Source organism: Lepisosteus oculatus, chromosome 6, assembly GCF_040954835.1.
Source record: "Lepisosteus oculatus isolate fLepOcu1 chromosome 6, fLepOcu1.hap2, whole genome shotgun sequence".
NCBI lineage: Eukaryota > Metazoa > Chordata > Actinopteri > Semionotiformes > Lepisosteidae > Lepisosteus > Lepisosteus oculatus.
In genome coordinates, this window is record NC_090701.1 from 41,902,334 (window position 1) to 41,926,066 (window position 23,733).

The 23,733-nt window shown below is 51.1% G+C and overlaps 2 protein-coding genes across 3 annotated transcripts; one reads left to right on the forward strand and one right to left on the reverse strand.

Annotated features, from left to right (window-relative positions):
* The first annotated feature begins 1,856 nt into the window (after nt 1–1,856).
* LOC107078207 (uncharacterized) lies at nt 1,857–18,671 on the forward strand. 2 transcript variants are annotated; one of them, XM_069191331.1, is made up of 10 exons: nt 1,857–2,276; nt 3,595–3,891; nt 5,136–5,408; nt 6,405–6,680; nt 7,530–7,640; nt 9,522–9,785; nt 10,257–10,295; nt 10,531–10,806; nt 11,371–11,447; nt 15,169–18,671. In XM_069191331.1, exons 1-10 carry the CDS (start codon nt 2,234–2,236, stop codon nt 15,202–15,204), a joined length of 1,692 nt encoding a protein of 563 aa, XP_069047432.1. In that variant the 5' UTR covers nt 1,857–2,233; the 3' UTR covers nt 15,205–18,671. The 2 variants fall into 2 exon arrangements, with proteins under 2 accessions (XP_069047432.1, XP_069047431.1); XM_069191330.1 differs by having other exon boundaries at nt 11,371–11,442.
* A 1,381-nt stretch (nt 18,672–20,052) lies between these two features.
* mrpl18 (mitochondrial ribosomal protein L18) lies at nt 20,053–23,733 on the reverse strand. The gene is made up of 4 exons (XM_006634151.3): nt 23,464–23,733; nt 22,958–23,135; nt 21,865–22,108; nt 20,053–20,217 (listed from the first exon to the last, which is right to left on the reverse strand). Exons 1-4 carry the CDS (start codon nt 23,567–23,569, stop codon nt 20,146–20,148), a joined length of 600 nt encoding a protein of 199 aa, XP_006634214.2. The 5' UTR covers nt 23,570–23,733; the 3' UTR covers nt 20,053–20,145.

The following is a 23,733-nucleotide window of genomic DNA, read 5'->3' on the forward strand; positions in this document are numbered from 1 at the left end:
GCACCAGTACTGACACTGTCTGATCTCACTGTTACTGCACCAGTACTGACACTGTCTGATCACACTGGTATTGCACCAGTACTGACACTGTCTGATCTCACTGTTACTGCACCAGTACTGACAGTGTCTGATCTCACTGGTACTGCACCAGTACTGACACTGTCTGATCACACTGGTACTGCACCCAGTACTGACACTGTCTGATCACACTGGTACTGCACCAGTACTGACACTGTCTGATCACTGGTGCTGTACCTCTACTGACACTGGTACTGCACCTGTACTGACACTACAAGCTGTACTATTACAGGAGGAGTTAAACTCTTTGTTCATTTTCATTCACTGCACTCGAGCATAGCAAATGTAAGGCAGGTGTTCAATGTAAATGTTCAGTCTCCCTATAGTGGCTTGTTTCTAAAACTTCTTTGTCCACATGTTTCTAGTTAATTAATTATCAAATAATAAAATGATCATAATAATACATCCTTCCATTTTCTGTTTCCTCCAGTTCAGTGTTGCCTGCGAGCAGAAGTCTATCCCAAGAAGCAACGGGCTCAAGGCAGGGTACACCCTGGCTGGGACACCAGTCCATCACACAGCAGACAGACACAAACACACGCGCTTACACCAGGGCCAGTTTTCCCAGAAGCCCATTAAGCTGCCAGGGTATCTTTGGACTGTGGGAGGAACACTCCCACACACAGGGAGAACATACAAACTCCACACAGACAGCAACTCAATCCAGAATTGAACCCAGGGCACCTCTGAATAATCAAGTCACAGATATACACAATTTGGAAATAATAGAGGTAAATTAGAAGAATAAGGCACTGGCAACGTGTGTTTAAGAAGGTTAGGTTTTGTTTGACCAATGTGCCAGAAACTTCTTCTGTAGCCAGCCCAATAGTTCACTTTTCAGCTCTTGCAGGAGCAAGGGGGAGTGACAGAGGACAGACAGGACAGCAGAGCAACCCAAATCATTGCGCTGTATGTTATAACAGAGCAACAGGGGTGGAATGTACAGTAAGTCCAGGCCCACTGTGTATAAATACTGTAAGATCACTTTATTGGCCATTTACAATTTTTTTGCATTAGGAATGTGTCTTTTCCCATACCCCTGCTTGCTCTCCATGAGACACACAGATAGGGAGAGAAGCTGGGGGTCAGAGCGCAGGGTCAGCCATTTATACAGCACCCCTGGAGTAGTTGGGGTTAAGGGCCTTGCTCAGGGGCCCAACAGAGTAGGATTCCTCTGCCGGCCACAAGATTTGAACCACCAACCATCCAGTTAGAGGCGCAGATCCACCCTAAGTGTTAACACACCCACAGGTGACACGTGCTGTGCAGTGCCCATAGGCACAGGGGCAGTGAAGTCAGCATTGCTGTATTTTCTGTGTACTCCAGCAATTCAGATATGGGGTGAAAAGAGTTATACGGAATGTGGCCAAGGGGGCCCCAAATGAAGATGAACGATATCATGACATACAGTGAGGATGAGCTCCAGCCAGGCTCCAGGCTGGCTCATTCCCAGAAAACACAGGTCAAAGGTCACTATCCAGCGCCCACGTAAGTGATCCGTAGGGTGGGTAACAGGTGGGTAGCACCTGATGGCGTCTCAGCCAATCACCAACTGGTGATGTCACCCCATATAAATTGAAACGGGCCTGATCGGCAAAATTAGGCCGTTGGCCTTTTTCTTTTTGTCGACATCCAGAATATCCTGAACACCATGACAGCACAGAATGAACTGAGTTCCCCTTTTGCCTGCCCTGTGAACCTGAAGAAGACAAATGTCGCAATATCTCATATGTGTGTTTACACGCGCACGCATAATCTGCACCAGCAATAAGGCGGAAGGAGAACATACTGTGTACTCCACCACCACGTTTCATCCCCCAGCACCTGGGGGCGCGAACCCGGGTCCCCGGCGTAACGCAACAGGGAGCCAGCCGAGTGAGCTAAAGGAGACCCCCCCCAGCTGAGGTCCCCGCTATGCGCAGGGGGGGGGGCTGACGTCAAAGTATCCGAACTAGCTCCGCTACATAAACAAAGATTTTAATAGTATGTTAAAAAGCGGAAGAAAGGTCCACAGCAAGTTACTGCCTTTTCTTGAACCCTTGCTGCGGATGAAATCTCGTGTCGCGGCAGGCAGATGTGGGCGGGAGTGAGGAAGTCCTGATTTTCGATACGGCGGAGTGAGAAGCAAGGCTCGGGTCGGGGAATAGCGACCGCGATGGACTGGGCTGTGCTCTGGGCGCTTCTGGGCGTCCTCTCCGGTAAGAGCCGCCGGCCCCGCGTCGGTCAGACCGAGAAAAACCCTTTTGTTTTGCCTCTCACGTTTTAAACCGTTCTTCCGCGTCCGCTGGCGCCGCCTGACATATCGAAAGTGATTCCTGGGCGACTGTGGGCTCGATGTCTCTTCTCCCCGGCCTCCCTCTGCACAGAGGGGAGTTTTCTAACGCGTTTTCAGACATGAACTACTGTATGAAGTGTGAACCCTGAGGTGTCGAATCAAACACGGACCCCTGTTACCGTGCAGTCATCTGTAGCGCTGCAGTGATATACAGAAGGGAAGCGATATAGAGTACAGAGAAGTTGACTGAACTCGCTTCACGCTTTTACGCCACAGCCTGTCCCGCCGGCAGGATGTGCGGGATTCCTGCAGTTTCGGGGAATTCAGGATTACTGAAGAATGGGTGGGGGATAAAACGATTGGACTGTTTCTTCAAAACGGAGACGCGACCAAACCTTTCTCTTGAAACGCGGCAGAGGGATGAAGGCGATACGGGCCGCTTTAAAAGTGAAACTAAATCACGCCTGCGTCTTAAAAGCAAAATTGCAAATGTTTGTTTTCAGATATGACGAAAAAACCTGAATTTCACTGATAGTTGACAGTCGGTTTTCCACGTGTCTTAAAAACCTACACGCTTATCTTCTGGCCATTAAAACCCTTAATATTACAATGTCTTAACTACGTTAAAGAGGAATGACAGTCACCTTCAATAAAAACACAACAGAGCTCACATAGGAGAGGAGGCCACTGGGCCCATGTAGTCAGTTTGGTAGTAAATTAATCCTAGGCTCTCTTACAGCTGTTTATTGACAGAAGTCAGGGTATCAGCTTCAACAACATGGCTGGGCTTCTCGTTCCACACTCCCACTACTCTTTGTGTATGGAAGTGCCTCCTGTACACCCTCTGTGACTTCCTGAAAGAACGAAGCTTCTCGTTCCACACTCCCACTACTCTTTGTGTATGAAAGTGCCTCCTGTACACCCTCCTCTGACTTCCTGAAAGAAAGAAGCTGCAGGGAATCAGCTTCAACAACGTGGCTGGGCAGCCGGTACCCCACTCCCACCACTCTGTGTAAAGATACCCCACTCCCACCACTCTTTGTGTAAAGAAGTGCCTCCCGTCCTGACTGGAGGATTGCACCCAGCTGTTTCTAGAAAGAAGTCAGGGTAAAAACATCAACATCATGGCTGGACCGCTTGTGACAGACTCCCACCACCCTTTGTGTAATGTCTGCTGTCCTGCCTGGAGGACCTCATGCAGCTCGTAACCCTGTGATCTCACATGCACACTGACCCTTCAGCCGTCGCCCAGTCCGAACCCCGGCAGCGCCAGGCCGCGGTGGGGGGCTCGGTGGTCTTCGACGCGCCGGTGCTGGAGGAGGGCTCGCTGAAGTACGGCGCAGACGGCACCATCGCGGCTGTGTTCGACGGGAAGCTCAGGACCGACTACGTGGAGCGGCTCAGAGGGAGAGTCACCTGGGACTCGCACACCGGCTTCTTCCAGATCGAGCAGCTGAACACGCAGGACACGGGGGTGTACACGGTGGACAACAAGATGGAGCAGAAGAGCGTCACCGTGTTCAACCTGCACGTGTACAGTAAGTGTGTCCAGTGTGTCCCCAGTGTGTGGCCTGACAGCGGACAGTCGGTGTGTCCCCAGTGTGTGGCCTGACAGCGGACAGTCGGTGTGTCCCCAGTGTGTGACCTGACAGCGGACAGTCGGTGTGTCCACAGTGTGTGACCTGACAGCGGACAGTCGGTGTGTCCCCAGTATGTGGCCTGGCAGCGGACAGTCGGTGTGTCCCCAGTGTGTGACCTGGCAGCGGACAGTCGGTGTGTCCCCAGTGTGTGACCTGACAGCGGACAGTCGGTGTGTCCCCAGTATGTGGCCTGGCAGCGGACAGTCGGTGTGTCCCCAGTATGTGGCCTGGCAGCGGACAGTCGGTCTGTCCCCAGTGTGTGACCTGACAGCGGACAGTCGGTCTGTCCACAGTGTGTGACCTGACAGCGGACAGTCGGTGTGTCCCCAGTGTGTGACCTGACAGCGGACAGTCGGTGTGTCCCCAGTGTGTGACCTGACAGCGGACAGTCGGTGTGTCCCCAGTGTGTGACCTGACAGCGGACAGTCGGTCTGTCCACAGTGTGTGACCTGACAGCGGACAGTCGGTCTGTCCCCAGTGTGTGACCTGACAGCGGACAGTCGGTCTGTCCCCAGTGTGTGACCTGACAGCGGACAGTCGGTCTGTCCCCAGTGTGTGGCCTGACAGCGGACAGTCGGTCTGTCCACAGTGTGTGGCCTGACAGCGGACAGTCGGTCTGTCCACAGTGTGTGACCTGACAGCGGACAGTCGGTGTGTCCCCAGTGTGTGACCTGACAGCGGACAGTCGGTCTGTCCACAGTGTGTGACCTGACAGCGGACAGTCGGTCTGTCCACAGTGTGTGACCTGACAGCGGACAGTCGGTGTGTCCCCAGTGTGTGACCTGAGAGAGGACAGTCGGTGTGTCCACAGCGTGTCCACAGTGTGTAACCTGACAGTGGACAGTCCATGTCTTCTTTTTAACAACATTTAAAGGTTGATTAATTCATTGTTGGTGTTGTTTTATCAGTCTTTTGATTGAATCTGCTTTATCTTTCGCCCTGATCTGCTGGTCGGAGTCGGAGCAGTAAGGATATACAGTATTTGGGAGCACGGTCAGACTGTGTCAGAATGTCACTGGTGCTGATCTGTCACGATCCTGCCCCCTGTCCATCAGTCACGAGTCTTGTGGGAAGCTATTCCACCCCAGAAGACCCTGTGGGGACAGTAAAGCCTCTCTCGGCTCTCTCCTCTCTCTGTGCAGGACGTGTGTCTCAGCCGCGCGTGAGAGTCACAGACAAGGGCAACCTGCCCGACAGGCCCTGCACCGTCCAGTGCTCTGTGCAGAACGGGAAGGAGGTGACCCTGTCCTGGCAGAGAGAGGGGGAGACACTGTTGAACACCAGCTCCCCTGACCTCGACGCTCCCCTGACCCTGCCTCTGGACATCAGGGAGCTCATGCACACCTACTACTGCGTGTCCTCGAACCCGGTCAGCACTGAGCGAAGGACGATGGAGTCTGACGAGTACTGCGCCGGTAAGCCGCTCCACGGTCCTACTGCTGATGACAAGAGCCTGTGATGCTCACACGTTCCAGCTTGTTCCCCTCTCCCACTACTCTTTGTGTAAAGAGGTGTCTCCTGTCCTGACTGGAGGATCTGAGACGTGCACATGTAGGGCTTGTGATGAGTGAGGTTAAGTGCTGTACATGCTGAGGAAGAGAGACAGACACCTGATATGGCCAGCAGCCATTTTCACAACCCACTGGAGCCCAGCAGGAGGGAGCCTGGTCAGTACCTGGAGGGGAGACTCCTGGGAAACCTAAGGCTGCTGCTGGAAAAGGTGTTAGTGGGGCCAGCAGGGGGCGCTCACCCTGCGGTCTGTGTGGGTCCTTGTGTCCGCTTGTGTCCCTACACCCACATGCCCCAAGAGACTCGCTTTATAGTGAAGGCGAGTTGGGGAAAATGTGCCAGATTGACTTGCAGACAGACTGTAAAGACTCTGTCGTGATTTGTCCTTAGGAATTGGGGACAAACCCGATTCCTGTACTCAGTCAGGGAAGGCAGAGTGGTTTGGGGAATGTCAGAGTCACTGGATGGGGATACGAGCTCAGGACAGCTTGTTTATCGTCTCAGCTCCGTGTCTTAATGTACAGGATGGAAAAGCACACCTGAATCACCCAGTTAAAACAGTAGACGGGAGGGGGTTTATTATCGGGGAATTGATTTAGTTCTGTGAGTCTTGGTAAGGTGCCACGGGACTCGACAAGGTGTTGGGACACACAAATCAAACACTGAGATGTGCCGGTCCGTTCTGGCCTGTTCTAGTCCGTTCTGGCCCGCTCTGGTCTGCTGGGGCTGTTCTGGCCCATTCTGCTCAGTGCTGGCCAGTTCTGGTCTGTTCTAGTCCGTTCTGACCCGTTCTGGCCTGCTAGTGCCTGCTCTGGCCCATTCTACTCAGTGCTGGCCCGTTCCGGACTGTCCCAGCTGGCTCGCAGCAGGCGCTGAGTGCTGTCCGGGTCTCTCTCTCCCAGTGACCCAGCAGCTGGAAGGCCAGGAGGGACAGGCGGTGTCCTTCTCAGTCCCCGTGCTGCAGGAGGGCTCTCTGAGGTACGGGGGGCTGGGGCTCGTCGCTGAGGTCTCTGGCGGCCGCAGCGAGCTGGACTACGAGGAGCGATTCAGGCAGAGGCTCAGCTGGGACAGCCAGACCGGATTCTTCCAGGTCACCAACCTCAACAAGCAGGACGCTGGGGTTTATACAGTGGACATTAAGGACGGAGGAGCGGTCAAGTTTCATCTGACGGTGTCCAGTGAGTACATTTCTAGGCTCTAGAACAGGACTGTCCAGTCCTGGTCCTGGAGGGGGCGCTGTGTCTACAGCAGGGTGTTCAGTCCTGGAGGGGGCGCTGTGTCTACAGCAGGGTGTCCAGTCCCGGTCCTGGAGGGGGCGCTGTGTCTACAGCAGGGTGTCCAGTCCTGGTCCTGGAGGGGGCGCTGTGTCTACAGCAGGGTGTCCAGTCCTGGTCCTGGAGGGGGCGCTGTGTCTACAGCAGGGTGTCCAGTCCCAGTCCTGTAGGGGGCGCTGTGTCTACAGCAGGGTGTCCAGTCCTGGAGGGGGCGCTGTGTCTACAGCAGGGTGTCCAGTCCTGGAGGGGGCGCTGTGTCTACAGCAGTGTGTCCAGTCCTGGAGGGGTGCTAAATCAGTTTGATAATGGCTTAAGTAGACTAAGTGTCTCCCTGCTGAACAGGGAAGACTATGGGGGGAATCTGATCCAAATATTCAAAATACTCAAAGAGAGCGACAAAGATAACCCTACGGAAGTCTTCGGAATTAACACAAAATTGAACACAGGTCATTAATGAGAGGCTGTTTAGCCCATGTAACTCATCTGGTAGTTGATCCAGCTGTTTCTTGAAGGAAGTCAGGGTATTTCCTTCAACAATTTGGTTGGCACCTTGTTTCACACTCCCGCCACCCTTTGTGTAAAGATCAGTCTCTTGTCCTCACTGGAGGATCTCATCCAGCTGTGTCTCGAGAGAAGTGAGGTTATGGGCTTCAGCACAATGACTGGGCAGTTTGTCCCAAGATATCCTACACCGTGTGACTGTGCATTTCTCTGCAGTCAGTCAGGGCTGCATAACCTGTTCCTGTTTCACAGGTCCTCCTACTAAACCACTGGGGCTGATTTTGGGAATGTCCGTGGTCATGGTCCTGTTGGTTGCAGCCCTGGCGTTCATAATCTGGTACCGCAGAATGAAGCGACGACCTGGCAAGTTTCATTCAAATCGACAGCCCGTCTCTTGATGTGTCTTTGTGCTTTTACTGTTAATCTGTCTGTCTGTCATTCTTTTCTGTATCTACTTCAGCCTCTCTGTGCCTTTGCAGTTATATTTGTTCATGGTTTGCTGATGGCTTCTGAGTCCAGGTCAAGTACTCCTTCTGGAGGAGAGTGCTGATTGCTCCTGTCAATAGCAGTGGTGTCCTGCTGGACTCCACAGAACATTACTCAGGGGTCAGTGCTACTTCCTTACGTTGGCTTGACTCCTGTGTGACTACCCCGAGCCAGCCTGGAATCTCTGGCTGGTTGAATGTAATGTGCCTCTTGCCAAGGGTGTTCCTCAGGGGTCTGTGCTGGGACCTTCACTGGTTACAACTCGCGTGTTGCATCTCGGCCAGGTTATTCTCCAGCAAGGACTTGGGCTGCACCGCTCTGCTCATGACACTCAGATCTACTTCCGTCCAAATCAGATGTTTGTTTGTCTTTTGATTTTATCTTGGATGTAGTGTGGTAATCACATGATATAGCAGAGCAGTTTCTGTGCTCCGTGGTGTCTGCGGGACATTCGTTGCATTCAGATCTTTCTCCACTTGAACCGTGAGCAGACCAGGGTCTCACTTGCAGGTCCTTACTTCTCAGTGTTGCTGTCGACGGGCCCAGGAGTGACCGCCTTTGACGGACCCTGGAGTGACCAGCTGTCATTCACAGCCCTTGAGTTTATAATAATAATATAATAATAAACTATTTTATATAGTGCCTTTAAAGTTGGGTTCTCAAAGCACTTTACAGAATGACAACAACAATAAATAAAAAGAATACACAAGATAAAACAAAATTACAATATACAGAGGAGACCGTGGATGGTGGTACTAAGAAAAGTAGAAGCAGAGGGGTAAAGAATGGAACCAGTTAAGTAAAGGCTTTTCTGAAGAAGAGGGTTTTGAGTCTGGATTTGAAGGAGTTTAGAGAAGGTGACTCTGATTTTCTAGGGCAAAGAGTTCCAGAGCTTGGGGGCATAGCAGGAGAAGGCCCTGTCGCCCATACAATGTAGACGGGCTTGGGGGACAGTAAGGAGGGCAGAATTTGAAGAGCGGAGGTTGTGAGGTGGGGAGTAGGGCGATAATAGTTCAGACAGGTACGGAGGTGCCAAGCCATGCAGAGCCTCATAGGTGAGCATGAGGATTTTAAAGTCCACAAGAAATTTGACAGTAAGCCAGTGCAAGGACTCCAGGACAGGAGTAATGTGAACACTTGCACTAGACCTGGTCAGGATTCTGGCAGCTGAATTTTGGACATACTGCAGTTTGTTCAGAGTAGATTTAGATACCCCAGTGAGTAGAGCATTACAGTAGTCAATTTGAGAGAACACAAATGTGTTGATCAGCTTTTCAGCCACAGTTAGTGATAACATAGGGCGTAGTCTAGCGATTATTTCTGAGGTGAAAAAAAGATGTTATGACAATATGCTGCACATGCAGATCAAGTGTTAAGCCAGAATCGAATAGAACCCCAAGATTTGTCAATTTAGACTGAAGCTCAAGTACAGAGCCATCTACAGACAGGGTTACAGGACTGGCTTTACGAAGTTGATGGGGGGTACCAATAAGCATGACTTCAGTCTTGTCACAGTTAAGATGAAGGAAGTTTTGAGTCATCCAAGTTTTTATGTCAGAGATGCAATTAGATAGAATAGAGACGGCCACATCAGTGTCTGGTTTGGTATGGATGTGTATTTGAGTTGAGTCACGATCGTTATTGTACGCAGCGCCTTTCCTGACTCATTATCTCGAGTTGCCGTACGATAACACAGCAGAGCCTGACGTGGCGGTTCTCCAGGTCGCTAACCCCAGCCCCCGTGTCGTGTCTTTCCAGTGGATGTGACCGTGACCCGCGGAGACACGTTCACTTTCCCCTTCTCCGTGATGGAGGAGGGATCGCTGGCGCACCCGAAGCACCGGGTGATCGCGCGGGTGACCCAGGCGAACTGCACCACAGTGTCCGGGTTCAAAGACAGGGTGTCCTGGGACGGGATGTGCGGGGTGTTTCGGATTGCAGACATGCAAGCAGAGGACGCTGGGATTTTCAAGGTGAAGGATCAAAAGAGGAAGATGGTGAGGCTGAATCTGAAAGTGCGCGGTAAGTGCGATTCCGGTCCCCCCCATTTCCCACGATCCCTTTAGACCAGGCCACATTGCCAAGACCCGTTCCTCGGTTTGTGAACCAAAGGAGCTCCTCCACAACCTCCCGCGGTGAAAATTCGGAAAAGCCTGGAACGGAATTGCCACGACTTACCAGGTGAAACGCTGGGCTCGCTCCCTGTGTCGGGAGAACCTCCCCGCCCCAGCAGGGCCCCGAATCCACTCCCAGAGCCATCTTGCTGGGAGTGAAGAGCCAGGAAGATAAATAGACGAGGTGCTTGAAAGGCACAGAAGCTCTGAGGAGCTGTGCTGAGGGAGGAAGGTGTCTTCCAGAGAGAGTACAGAGAAAACCAGTCTGCAGGTGTCTAGAGGGGAATTGCGAGGAGGGTGGGCTGGGGCTGAGGCTGGGGCTGGACTGCAGCAGGACTGCCAATGAACTCAGAACCGCTCTCTCACTGTTGCCTTTCAGATCCCAGTCCGTCCAGAAAACAGGCCGCAGGGACAGGAGGTAAGACCGGAGATGCTCCTTCGCTTTGTGACAGGCTGTAGTAACAGGTCGGTCTGGGTGAGACCAGGGGTCTCTGCTTGCAGTCTAGAACATTAGGCTGCCAGTATCGCCCATCGGAGACGGGGTCCAGTCCCGATCCCTCCTGCTAGCGCCACCACCTCACTGCTGTCTGCACCGTCTCCACACTGCTCACACGGGAAATGTTCATTCCTGCCTTTGATCCCGCTTCCCACAGAAACGGTGGAACTGCCCGTCGGAGGGTCGTACTCTTTCCCGATCTCCGTACTGCGGGAGGGGACCTTGTCGCGGGCTTCTTACGGCCCCCTCATTGAGGTGTCGGAGGGGAAGAGCATCACTGTCCACCTGCGGGGGGTGGAGACCAAGGTGACCTGGAGCCACGAGACGGGAGAGTTTGCGGTCTCGCCTTCGAGCAGCAAGGGCTACGGGGAATATACCGTGGAAGACAAAAAAGGACAAGGATCATCATACACCGTTCACCTGACTGAGAGAGGTCAGTGGTCATCACTGCAGACCTGTGTTCAACACTGCAGTCTCATAATGTACTGGAGTATCCAGTCAGTGTGTCTGGACTGTGTTAACCCCTCTCTCTCAGTGCAGTGTTAATGTACTGGAGTGTCCAGTCAGTGTGTCTGTACTGTATTAACCCCTCTCTCTCAGTGCAGTGTTAATGTCCTGTAGTGTCCAGTCAGTGTGTCTGTACTGTATTAACCCCTCTCTCTCAGTGCAGTGTTAATGTCCTGTAGTGTCCAGTCAGTGTGTCTGGACTGTATTAACCCCTCTCTCTCAGTGCAGTGTTAATGTCCTGTAGTGTCCAGTCAGTGTGTCTGGACTGTATTAACCCCTCTCTCTCAGTGCAGTGTTAATGTACTGTAGTGTTACCACCTCTCTCTCTGTGCCTCCTGTCCTATTTTTGTGTGATTATCTGTGATATCTCAGCTCCTACCAGATCTTCTCTCTGCTGTACCCTCTACAGCCCCACCACAGAAAGACACGCAAGCAGTGGATTCACAGAGCGAGAATTCATTTTGCAGTGGGTGTCCTGCTTGTTTTCTAGATCCTCGGGATTCTCGGGTGGACCAGAAGGGCCATGATTCCACGGAGCTTGATAATCAGTTACCCGCCAGTGGTGAGGTCTGTGATCACCATGGCGAGTAGCGCAGAGCTGTTGCCCTAGTAACGTCCCCTCGGTCTACCAGACCGCACCAGGTCTGACAGCTGTGGACAGACATGCTGTTACTCTACTGACTCTACTGACTGGGCAGACTTGGACGTAGGATTCTGTGGCCAGTGTGGCACCCCGAGACTGAATGAAAGTCTAGTGTCTTTTCAGGGCTACTGAGTTTTTTCAGTTGGATTAGGAAGCCCAGTTCTGTGAAGAGAGTTATTGCTCCATAACCAGGGGATTAATGACCTGCCTTTTAATAACTGAGCACGATACAAAAGTTAGCACTTTGAACATCCACAGCATGTATGAAGCAGGTAAAGATTCACAAAATCCCAATGAAGAGATACCATCTTACGCTTATAGGGCTCAGTGACACAGACTCAAGCAGGGGACAGATGTCTGTCAAGTGGAGAGAGATTCAGGTCGCAAACGTTCACACAGAGGGAACTGACATAATGTTTTTGAAAGAAGCAGACAAGTCCCTAATGGACTCCAGAACTCCCCGATCATCATTGCAGGATATTTCACTGAACCCCAAAATATCTCAGTCACCCAGTGCTATTCCCCAATAGAAAAGAAACCAAAGATGACATCTCTGAAGTCCTACAGGAAGGAATCACCAAACAGAGACAGAAAGACATCACCCTCCTCACAGGTGATTTCAGTGCCAGGATCAGAGAGGATAACAGTGACTGGGAACGAAAACAGGGAGTGACTCTGTGTTATTTGTGAAATTTAACAGCCTTGTTATAAGAGGTTCTGTCTTCCCAGAAACCCAGACAGAGCTCATCTGGGTCAGTGAACAGTTCAGTAGATCCCGAGTAGATGTCAGGTTGAAAAGGGCAGCAGACGAAGCTCCAGACCGCCAGCTCCTGGTTTCAAAACTCAGTCTCAGGCTGAAGAAAGTTGTGATGGGCGATAGGAAAATCAGCTGATGGTTTCAAATTGGCCTTCTCCAGGACAAAACCCTAAGAGAGTATTTCCAAAGCACCCTCCCACACAGACCCCAGCCTCTCGTCAGCCCTGAGGATGAGGAAGATCAAACCCGGCAGCAGAGAGGGCGAAGAATGAAGAAAGGTTGGAAGGAGGCGTGTGAAGACCCCTGCGGCAGGAGAACAGGCCAGCACGAGGACTGGATCTCGGGTGGATTACTCAAGAAAGCAAGCTAAACAGAGCCCCAGCAACTCTCTGGTCGCACCAGAGCAACGAAACCCCACATCCACGCTGGCAAAGAGTCAAAGTGAAGAAGAGCAACACTCCTGGACCTGATGGAGTTCCCCCAGAGCCCAGCAAAGCAGTAGACCTGTGTGGCACCGGGGGGCGTGTCCATGTGGTAGTCCAAGCTGTGTGGGTGGGTCCTATGAAGGCACACTGGACACCCCGCGACAGGACGAGCAGGGACACCCCCAGGAGGGAGAATTGACACTGCCAGTCCCAGAGGGGGTTGAACCCGCATAAGGCGTTCTTTTTCTTTTTGCCTGGACCCATTTTCACCAGGGCAGGCACACACACACCTTTTTCACACTTGTTTTGTTCTCGCCTTACGCGCCCTGCTCACCAGGCTGGACCCCGCTCAGTAGGGGCACAGCGGTACACTTATTGCTTTTTGTTGATTTTTTTTTCCCTCTCCTCTTTTGGATTATGTTTGGTCCCTGCTGGCCTCCCCCACCGCCCTGTCACACACCGTCTCCGCCAGCTCCTGGGGCAGGTGGGAAGCAGCAGGAAGCCCCCAGACAGCGGGCAGTAGGCCAGTGGGTAAAACTCCCTGAAGCTACAGGGCAATCGTGGTTTTGTCTCGAGCGGGATCAGCCTAGAGAGGCTGTTAAAAGCTCGGGACGAAGAACCGAGAGACCGGCAAGCGGGTTTCATCATCGTCCAACACACCACAGAGTGCAATGCAGCCTTGCATCTCATATCCGGGGACTTCCTCGAGCACAAAAACTCTGTGGAAACTCACGGTCTGTGATAGAATCCCGGAAACGTTCATAATCATCATTGAGAAGTCATCCTGCAGAGCAGTGGACGGGGGACTCCTCACCGACAGCTTCCAGTGAAAACAGGAGTCGGACAGGGCTGCCCGCTGTCCGCGCACCTCCTCCTCCTGGCAGCGGATTGGATCATGAGGAAAACCCCGGCTGGCTCAAACACCCCTGTCCCAGTTACAGGCCAGGACTTTGCCAAGGACACATCTCACACAAAGACACAGACACGGCCCCAAAACTGAAACACTGTCGACTGATGCAGCTGCTACAGGACTGCACATGGACGAATCCAGAACAAAGTCGCGAGTGTTAATCCAGGCCTAGAAGAGGAACACCCAGAGGAATCGGACGCCTTCACGTATCAGAACGTATCGCAACAGAACAGGCCAGAACGAGCTCTTCAAATGCTACGACAAATATGACACTTCAGACAGATATCAACAAAGGCCAAAACACGAATAGTTAACTCCGGTGTCAAATCCCTTTCATTGTAAGGCGTGGAGCCCACTAAACTCGAGCAATAAACTGCAAACCTCCATAAACAAATGCCTGAGCAGCACCCTTTACAAGCAGGCCAATCATAGGAAATAAAGTAGTGCAGGTACTGTAGGGAGCTGTGTCCGCAGGCGCAGGCTGCAAAGGAACAAGTAAGGGTTGATTCCAGGCTGAAAAGAGAAGAAAAGAAGCACAACGTTTTGGCTGTGGAGCCTTCTTCGGGTGTTGTTAATAATTGCTTACACTTATATAGCGCTTTTCTGGACACTCCACTCAAAGCGTTTTACAGGTAATGGGGTCTAACCTCCACCACCACCAATGTGCAGCCCCACCTGGATGATGCAACGGCAGCCATAGTGCGCCAGAACGCTCGCCACACATCAGGAGGAGAACAGAGTAATGAAACCAGTTTATAGATGGGGATTATTAGGAGGCCATGATTGGTAAGGGCCAGGGGGAAATTTGACCAGGACCTCAGGGTAACACCCCTACTCTTTTCGAGAAATGCCCTGGGATTTTTAATGACCACAGAGAGTCAGGACTTCGGTTTTACGTCTCATCCGAAAGACGGCGCCTGTTTACAGTATAGTGTCCCAGTCACCATACTGGGGCATTAGGACCCACATGGACCACAGGGTGAGCGCCCCCTGCTGGCCCCACTAACACCTCTTCCAGTAGCAACCTTAGTTTTTCCCAGGAGTCTCCCCTCCAGGTACTGACCAGGCTCCCTACTGCTGAGCTCCAGGGGGCTGCCAGCTGGGAGCTGCAGGGAGATATGGCTGCTGCCTGCTGCTAGTGTGGAAAAGTACAAAGAGCAAATCTAAGTGCAGATGAACACATCGACACAGAAATGGGGCTGGACCGGGCACACCATGAGGAGACCAACAGCCAGCGCCACCAGGCAAGCCCTGATTTGAGCTCACAGGAGAAGAGCAACCTGGAAGACCAAGACGCAGCTGGAGAAGAACAGCGGAGGCCAAACCTCAAGAGACCGTGACAATGACCAGAGCCCCGTCGAGCTGCCAGAAATCACGAGAGAGCAGAAGGGTTTAAGGAGAAGACCGGAGTGTTCCCAGGATGTGCCGCAGAGGTGCGAGACTAGGCTGGACGCACTCATGTCCTGACAGGGAGGGGCCGGCAGAAGGTGGGCTGGACATCCGATCATCTGATAAGGCAGGACTGATGCTCCAGTGTTTCTTTCTCTCCGCAGGGTGTTCTGGAAATGACCAACATCCTCAAGCAGTGAGGCTAAGAGATGATAGTTTGGCCGAGTGAGATTGACATCTCAGGAGGGCGGCCATAACTGTATCTCACTCTCTTGAGCTGAAGAAACAGGACACTGGGAGTGAGTTCCACCTGCCTACAGAACTGACACCACTGCTGAGCTGTTCCATGGAGGACTGGGAGATTATTCTACAGAACAGAAAGACTTTCATTGCACTAACACCACTATTAAACAGCTCCAGTACTGGGTCTCACTAATTTTATTAACCTTATAGTTACAAACGTACATGAGCTACTGTTTACAATTAATCGTACACAACAGTTTGTATTGTCTTCTGCTCTTTGTGTAATTGCTTGAGCATAATGCTTAAAGAGAGTTTTAAAGTGACTGGCGCTGACGCAGTCGCAGCAGTGAACAGCCACAGAACAGAAACAGTGCTGGCCAAATGACACACCCACTGCAAAGTGCACAAAAGTCACTTAAAGCATTTATTGACGTTGTAAAAAAAGCAAATAACACAGTCAAAACCGTATAACTTACCATCTGATGAATAGCTCTTTGCATCAGTCACTTAAAAATGACACTGAACACTATCGCTACCTGCACTCTTACTGCACGTGCTCCGTGACAGTGTGACCAGATTAAAATGGGAATATTTTAGTACTTTAACTGTAAACCAATGTGCTTCTCTTTCACATCATTGAGCCTTGAGAGGAAGATCTGGGGGAGGAATGATTTGATTTACCAATGAAAAACACTTGCACAAAATACTTACTGCACCGTATTTTCCAACTAAAGACGTAAATAAGATCCATCACAAAGCATATAGTAAGAAAACAAGTGATTTTGCTGTTTATTCAGTGTTGTGCTGTGTTTTCATCAACATCACGCAGGATGGTTTCCCCAGCACTGCAGCAAGGGAGGGTGCTGCCTGATCCATTCCAGACAGCTCCTGACCAGCTGCCCTCACTGCTCCCAGTAGTGGCATGAGGTCACACGGACGTTTCCCTCTCCAGGGCGAAGGGAACTCCCAGACGGGGTTAGGGACCGGAGAGCAGGGAGGGAGGAGGTGTGGGGGGGGGGGACCTCAAACCTCTCTCTCCCTTCACACGACTGGAGGAAGGCAATATTGTCCCATATCACCACATCGTATAGCACATCAAGCAACATGATCAAGCGTAGGGGGGTGTAAGGCCCAGCTGAGGGGATTTGAGCCAGAACACCATCTCCTGAGAAAGCTGCGCGCACAGTCATATTCACGCCTCTTAACAGGCTTAACTGTTGCCCTGTGACCAATAATGTTGCTCCCTTTGGTCATACTGAACCCAGCTCCATGCACACTCAGATACATGTGGCACCCAATTCATCCCTCTCGCTGCATTATCTTATAAAGTTCCAACATGCTTGACCATTCACAGTACAGCGTCTACAGTGACGCTATGTAAGGCAAAACAGGACCATGATGCCACCTCAGCTCCTCCACTCCGTCGCTGTTTCTTTCAGAGGGAGCCCTGTAGAGCTGCTTCACTCGGAGGTGCTGTCATACGAACACCAGGTCAATTGCAGCAGTACTGACTTTTGACGCTTGAAAATACGGCATAGTCTGCAGCACTAGCTGCCTGCGTTTCCCCACAGACGTATGGCCTTGTTTGCAAGCACTACTTCAGCACTTGCAGCCTCCTGTTCAGCAGTGAAACCCTTGCTCTGGCCTCCAGACAGGGCCGGCGCTACAGGAGGGTGCAATGGGTGCAGCCGCACTCGGAGCCCAGATCTAAGGGGGACCCGTTGCTAACGTCATTAAAATGACAGCTTTTTTTTTTAGAAAAGACCATCCGTAAAATAAACAAACGAGAGTTTGTACGTCAGGGGCAGAGAATGTGGTGTGTTATCCAACAGCAATATTGGGGTGATGCGCTGGCTCTGTGGTTAAGGATCTGTGCCTGTGGCTGGAAGGTTGCCAGTTCGTATCCCGCAGCCAGCAGAGGAATCCTACTCTGTTGGGCAACTGAGCAAGGCCCTTAACCCCAACTGCTCCAGGGGTGCTGTATAAATGGCTGACCCTGCGCTCTGACCCCCAGCTTCTCTCCCTGTCTGTGTGTCTCATGGAGAGCAACTGGGGTATGTGAAAAAACAAATTCCTAATGCAAGAAATTGTATTTGGCCAATAAAGTGATTTTATTAGTCTGGCATATTTTAAAGTAAAACACGATGATCTATTGGGAAACACGGCTGTGCGGATGGTTTGTAATTGGTCACTGGCGTGTTCTTTCCAGAAGATGTAGAATTGGATAACCAGGCCTGTTCCCCTGCAAGACTGAGCAACAGACAAGCTTACGTTTAGCGAAGCTGTGTTCGCTAGTGAGCACAAATGAAAGCAATCCAGAAATGTAACTCGGGCACCGAGAAACGCAAAGAGTGAACTTTTTCAATTGCTTACTGGACACTGTCATCAGTGAGACAGAAGGACGTTTTTCTTTCTTGAGCGAATTTGGACGTCTTTTTGGCATTCTGTTTGACATAAAACATACCGGAGATGATTGAACTGACGCCTGCAACGAACTTGCCTTGTGTTTAGGAGCCATTCATGGTGGAGAGTTGGCAACTAAATTAAAGTTTGTCTCATCTGCTCCCCAGTGAAGTCAACGCTCCGTCTGAAGTACTGCAGTATTGGGTCAACAAAGATATGAAATCCGCGTTTCCAAACACAGTGATAGCACGTCAAGCGTTTCTAACAATTCAACTGGACGCCGGTGCTGAACGGTCGTTTAGCAAACTGAACTTGATCAAAACGTATCTAGGGTCCACCAGACTGTCAGCTCTAGAGAACAGCATCGCAAGGCGGGTGGATTTCAGGGATATCATCGCTGAGTTTGCTGCGACGAGTTAAGTTGTAAACTTTAAAATAACTAGTTCCTAAGTATCTAGTTCAGTATGTGAGCCCGTAGCCCGTTGGAATTCTGCTCTCTTGCTCTGTGTGCGCTGGCGTTCTACAGGAAGGCTGACTCCATAGATACTGGAAGAGACCCCATATGTTTGTTCTTGTACACTGAAGTCGAACATGACCTCGTGCCCGTTCTTGGGGCTGAATGAGTGAAACTGGCCTGTGCACTGTGGCCAGCCTGACACACTAAAAGACTGGGATTGATCACATGGTGAACAGCGGTTGCCTGTATTTCACTTGGCACCTCAACCCTCCGAGCAGCTCGTGGTTCCCCTCTTCCTCCATGACCACCTGCAACGATGAACTGAATAATCATTTAACAATTCGAGAAAGGTACAACGGGGTGTCACCCAAGTGATGGTAACTATCATGAACTGGGAGCAAATGACAGTGTTTTGTATGTCCAAATATTTTTTGCGATTTGTTTTTTGTGTTTTGTGATTTCCATTGTGTTGTCCAGCGATGTCTTTACAGTTTGGCCCAGGATGGGCTCGGCGTGTGGATTTTGTAGGGAAGCCATTATAAACAATGTACTGTTTTGCTAAAATGTTTGTGTTTCGCTCATTTGGGTTTTGGGTGACGAGGTGAGCCACAGTTGCAGTCAAGATGTCTTAGCAATCAAGAAGAACTGTGACTCCGTGGCGTCTCCCTGGGAAACCACAGAGCCATTTTGTTCTCAGTCCTGAGTATAGGGGGTATTGCACAGGTGCTGAATGTGTGTCCTTGTATCAGATTAAGCTTTTTAACTGCAGTGGACTGGCGTCCTGTTCAGGGTGTATTCTGTGCCCTTTGCATGCTGGGATACGATCTGGCTCCCCAGCGACCCTTCATTAAAAGGAGCGTTTAGAAAATGGATGGATCAAGCTTTTTAACACCTGAAAGAACATTTTAGAAGGCCTCAAATGGAAACCTGCCATAAATAAGCCTTTGATTAAGAATTTAGCTCGAGCAGAAATCAGTGGACTCGGGGCTCCCCAGCTCCAGGGTTGGGAACCCCTGATGGAGGCTGGCTGACTGAGATTGGGGACACCAGTACAGCCTGACCAACCTGGGACCCCAAAGTTTCACTTCTTTCTTTCGTCATCTAGAAAGCCAAAATTCCTACAAAATACACATCCATCAGGATTAATTCTGACTTTACAACTATGACTGAAATTCCAGAAGAACAATTCCTGCAATTAAAAACTACTACAGTGCCATCTAGTGGCCAACATCCAGGAACTGCTCTTTGTAATATGTCACAGACTATAGTAGAGACTTAAACAGCACCAGTGAGAGGATGGCCTCTTCTTGTTTGTAAATGTAAGTATTTATCACCTGATTTTTAGCTGGGTTGACTTTGACAGTGACTTTGAGGATTTTGAATATTTCTATCAAGACTCCTTGTAGTCTTCTTCAAGACTAAAGAGATTCAGTTCCTCGACCCTGTCAGCACAGGGCACTCCTTTCACACTAAAGAGATTCTGTTCCTCCAGCCTGTCAGGGCAGGACACTCCCTTCAGACTAAAGAGACTCAGTTCCTTCAGCCTGTCAGTGTGGGACACTCCCTTCAGACTAAAGAGACTCAGTTCCTTCAGCATGTCAGTGTGAGACACTCCCTTCAGACTAAAGAGACTCAGTTCCTTCAGCATGTCAGTGTGAGACACTCCCTTCAGACTAAAGAGACTCAGTTCCTTCAGCCTGTCAGTGTAGAACACTCCCTTCAGACTAAAGTACCATCTTTTAACCCAGTTTCCCATTTTATATAGTTTGTTTTGTCTTAATTATCTGAGAAGTCTCCTAATTTGGTATCATATGCAAACCTGACTCATTTACTAAGCACAGTGGTCCCTGTACACAACCCCAATTACATTATTGACACAACTTTCTGGGGAATTACATTTCAAATTAAACTCACACTGCACACAGAGGAGAGCACAACTCACAGATGTAAAAAGTGTGTTTACTGAGTTTAGTCCACAGTGCTCTCTACACCAAAGAAAGGGAGAGGAAAGATGACGGGGCTCTGTCTGCACGTCTCTTCATTTGTAGATGCGTCTTGGCTCGCTGAGAATCAGGCCCCCTTCTTTCAGGGCATCACGAAACTTTTGAACCTGAGAGAAAAACAGAGAGATAAAGGGAGAGGGGAGAATTTAGTGAAATGAACTGGTCTGTCTGGACACAGTAGGTAGAAAAGCTATAGATACTTAAGTTTTCTCAGTGTCACCACAACGTGGATGGATTAAGTAAGATGGGCCTGTTTGGTAGAGAGTACTACTGCATCCTAAGGTTCGTCCTGGGCAGGTGGAGCACATCTACATTCCAGCTGAGTCCAGAGCCCTGACTGCTCCTGCACACTGCTGCCCCTCTGAACACATCTACATTCCCGCTGTGAGTCCAGAGCCCTGACTGCTCCTGCACACTGCTGCCCCTCTGAACACATCTACACTCCAGCTGTGAGTCCAGAGCCCTGACTGCTCCTGCACACTGCTGCCCCTCTGAACACATCTACATTCCAGCTGTGAGTCCAGAGCCCTGACTGCTCCTGCACACTGCTGCCCCTCTGAACACATCTACATTCCAGCTGTGAGTCCAGAGCCCTGACTGCTCCTGCACACTGCTGCCCCTCTGAACACATCTACATTCCAGCTGTGAGTCCAGAGCCCTGACTGCTCCTGCACACTGCTGCCCCTCTGAACACATCTACATTCCAGCTGTGAGTCCAGAGCCCTGACTGCTCCTGCACACTGCTGCCCCTCTGAACACATCTACATTCCAGCTGCGAGTCCAGAGCCCTGACTGCTCCTGCACACTGCTGCCCCTCTGAACACATCTACATTCCAGCTGCGAGTCCAGAGCCCTGACTGCTCCTGCACACTGCTGCCCCTCTGAACACATCTACATTCCAGCTGCGAGTCCAGAGCCCTGACTGCTCCTGCACACTGCTGCCCCTCTGAACACATCTACATTCCAGCTGGGAGTCCAGAGCCCTGACTGCTCCTGCACACTGCTGCCCCTCTGAACACATCTACATTCCAGCTGGGAGTCCAGAGCCCTGACTGCTCCTGCACACTGCTGCCCCTCTGAACACATCTACATTCCCGCTGTGAGTCCAGAGCCCTGACTGCTCCTGCACACTGCTGCCCCTCTGAACACATCTACACTCCAGCTGTGAGTCCAGAGCCCTGACTGCTCCTGCACACTGCTGCCCCTCTGAACACATCTACACTCCAGCTGTGAGTCCAGAGCCCTGACTGCTCCTGCACACTGCTGCCCCTCTGAACACATCTACACTCCAGCTGTGAGTCCAGAGCCCTGACTGCTCCTGCACACTGCTGCCCCTCTGAACACATCTACATTCCAGCTGTGAGTCCAGAGCCCTGACTGCTCCTGCACACTGCTGCCCCTCTGAACACATCTACATTCCAGCTGTGAGTCCAGAGCCCTGCCTGCTCCTGCACACTGCTGCCCCTCTGAACACATCTACATTCCAGCTGTGAGTCCAGAGCCCTGACTGCTCCTGCACACTGCTGCCCCTCTGAACACATCTACATTCCAGCTGCGAGTCCAGAGCCCTGACTGCTCCTGCACACTGCTGCCCCTCTGAACACATCTACATTCCAGCTGGGAGTCCAGAGCCCTGCCTGCTCCTGCACACTGCTGCCTGTTTCCCATCCATTTAGTCTAAATCGCTTCGGGGGGGCAGCAGATTTCTTTCACTCTCCCTACTGTTTCCCCCCCAACAATCCCGGAGCACTCACGGACTGGGATCGGAACTCCCAGGGGATGGCTCGGAATGTGGCGTGCCGGATCCCGGCTTCCAGGCAGCGCTGGGCCAAGACCCGACCGATATTCTCGCAGGCCGAGACGCCGCAGGTGGGGCCCAGGTGCTTCTTCACGGCCCACTCCTGCGTGGAGGCTGAGACGACGGGGCGGGAGAGCGAGGCGGGGTCGCCGGACAGCACCTGGGCGGTGACGTGCTTCTGGGAGCGGGAGAGGACCACTCTGGGAGAGGCAGAGAGAGACAGAGGACACCCAGCTCTCAGCCGGACGCTGTACTATCAAGGGGAACGGCCGTCCCCGTTTCTCAGACCGGATATTACCAATCGTGGCAACAAAATAAATTCATTTACAGTGCAGATAGAAAAAAGACAAATTTTGAACTGAAGCACAGAACCATGACCTTTGCGAAGGTCCCGTAATTCGCCATGTTGTCACACACGTCAGTTCAGTTCAGTTGCGACGTGTTGTGGCCCTTCCTGCTCACTAGTCACGTGAGGACTAACGTGACGTCACGTGCCAGGGAGAATAAGTACAGGTTAGGTGCAACGAGTGCAGCAGAAATGTTCCAGCGTGATCCGCATGCAGAGTTAACAAGTAGTGTGTATCAGCAAAACCGTCTCGAAGTCAAGAGCAGTAACTCTATTGGATTGCAAGAGATGTATTCACAAGCCTGCTTGTTTATGCGTATGTGTGGGGAGCGTTCTGGCGCACTATGGCTGCCGTCGCATCATCCAGGTGGGGCTGCACAGCGGTGGTGGTGGGGAGTCCCCACTACCTGTGAGTGGAGTGTCCAGAAAAGCGCTATATAAGTGTAAGCAATTATTATTATTTATAATTTAATAAGGCCGCATCATGTCACAGGACCTTTTTTCACCTCTGAATAGCAAACTATGTACCTACACTTACCTGGGAATCTGGGTTTGTTGTGTGATGTAAATTAGGGGTTTAATTTTCTGGGTACATTTTACTTTTACTGCAGTTTCAAATGCACTCTTAAATGCCGATTCTTTCTAACCCCAGAATAGAAGACCAGCCTTGCAGTTCCCCTTCTGTTCCTCCTTCAGACCGTACCTGTGCCAGTGCTGTCTGGAGGGCCACACGGTGCGCCAGCCCCGGTCCTTCACTGCCAGGGCCAGCAGCTCCAGGTTGCGGGGATTCCTGTTAATGAACTTCTCACTAACGACCTCGTTATCGTTGTCAAGAACAGCACTTGGAGAGGCAGGAGCAGCTATGCTTGACAACCGCACATCTGTAGAGACAAGAACAAAAAGAGGTTAATACACTCCAGTATATTAACACTGCACTGAGAGAGAGGGGTTAATACAGTCCAGACACACTGACTGGACACTACAGGACATTAACACTGCACTGAGAGAGAGGGGTTAATACAGTCTAGACACACTGACTGGACACTACAGTACACTAACACTGCACTGAGAGAGAGGGGTTAATACAGTCCAGACACACTGACTGGACACTACAGGACATTAACACTGCACTGAGAGAGAGGGGTTAATAAAAGGGTTGCAAGCCCAGACTTAATTTACACGATTTTATTACGATCGTGAAAACCTTACCAGGCTGAATTGACAAGTCCTTGAAGTTCTTGACACACGCCACCCGTGTCCGTACTCGACCAACAAAAACGCTAACATTCCTACCGATGTGTCCCAAAAGAGCCATACTTTGTCTGACTAAACAACTACAGTTCTCAGATCCACACAAACAAAATATTTTATTGACAGAACATTATAACACACGTGCATCTCTAAAACAGTAGTATTCTAATTCTTTCCTATCCAGGGCGCCGCCATCTTGACTGCTGGAAAACAGCTCGTATTTCCGCT

Excerpts from the sequence above, each read along its gene's own strand:
- mrpl18 (XM_006634151.3), bottom strand. The coding sequence starts at position 23,569 with ATGGCTCTTTTGGGACACATCGGTAGGAATGTTAGCGTTTTTGTTGGT. Across the intron at positions 22,109-22,957 it reads TCCAGACAGCACTGGCACAG|AGTGGTCCTCTCCCGCTCCC; the intron begins GTACGGTCTGAA and ends TGCCTCTCCCAG. Across the intron at positions 20,218-21,864 it reads GGGAGTTCCGATCCCAGTCC|GTTCAAAAGTTTCGTGATGC; the intron begins GTGAGTGCTCCG and ends TTTTTCTCTCAG.
- LOC107078207 (XM_069191330.1), top strand. The coding sequence starts at position 2,234 with ATGGACTGGGCTGTGCTCTGGGCGCTTCTGGGCGTCCTCTCCG. Across the intron at positions 6,681-7,529 it reads GTTTCATCTGACGGTGTCCA|GTCCTCCTACTAAACCACTG; the intron begins GTGAGTACATTT and ends CCTGTTTCACAG. Across the intron at positions 11,443-15,168 it reads TAATCAGTTACCCGCCAGTG|GGTGTTCTGGAAATGACCAA; the intron begins GTGAGGTCTGTG and ends TTCTCTCCGCAG.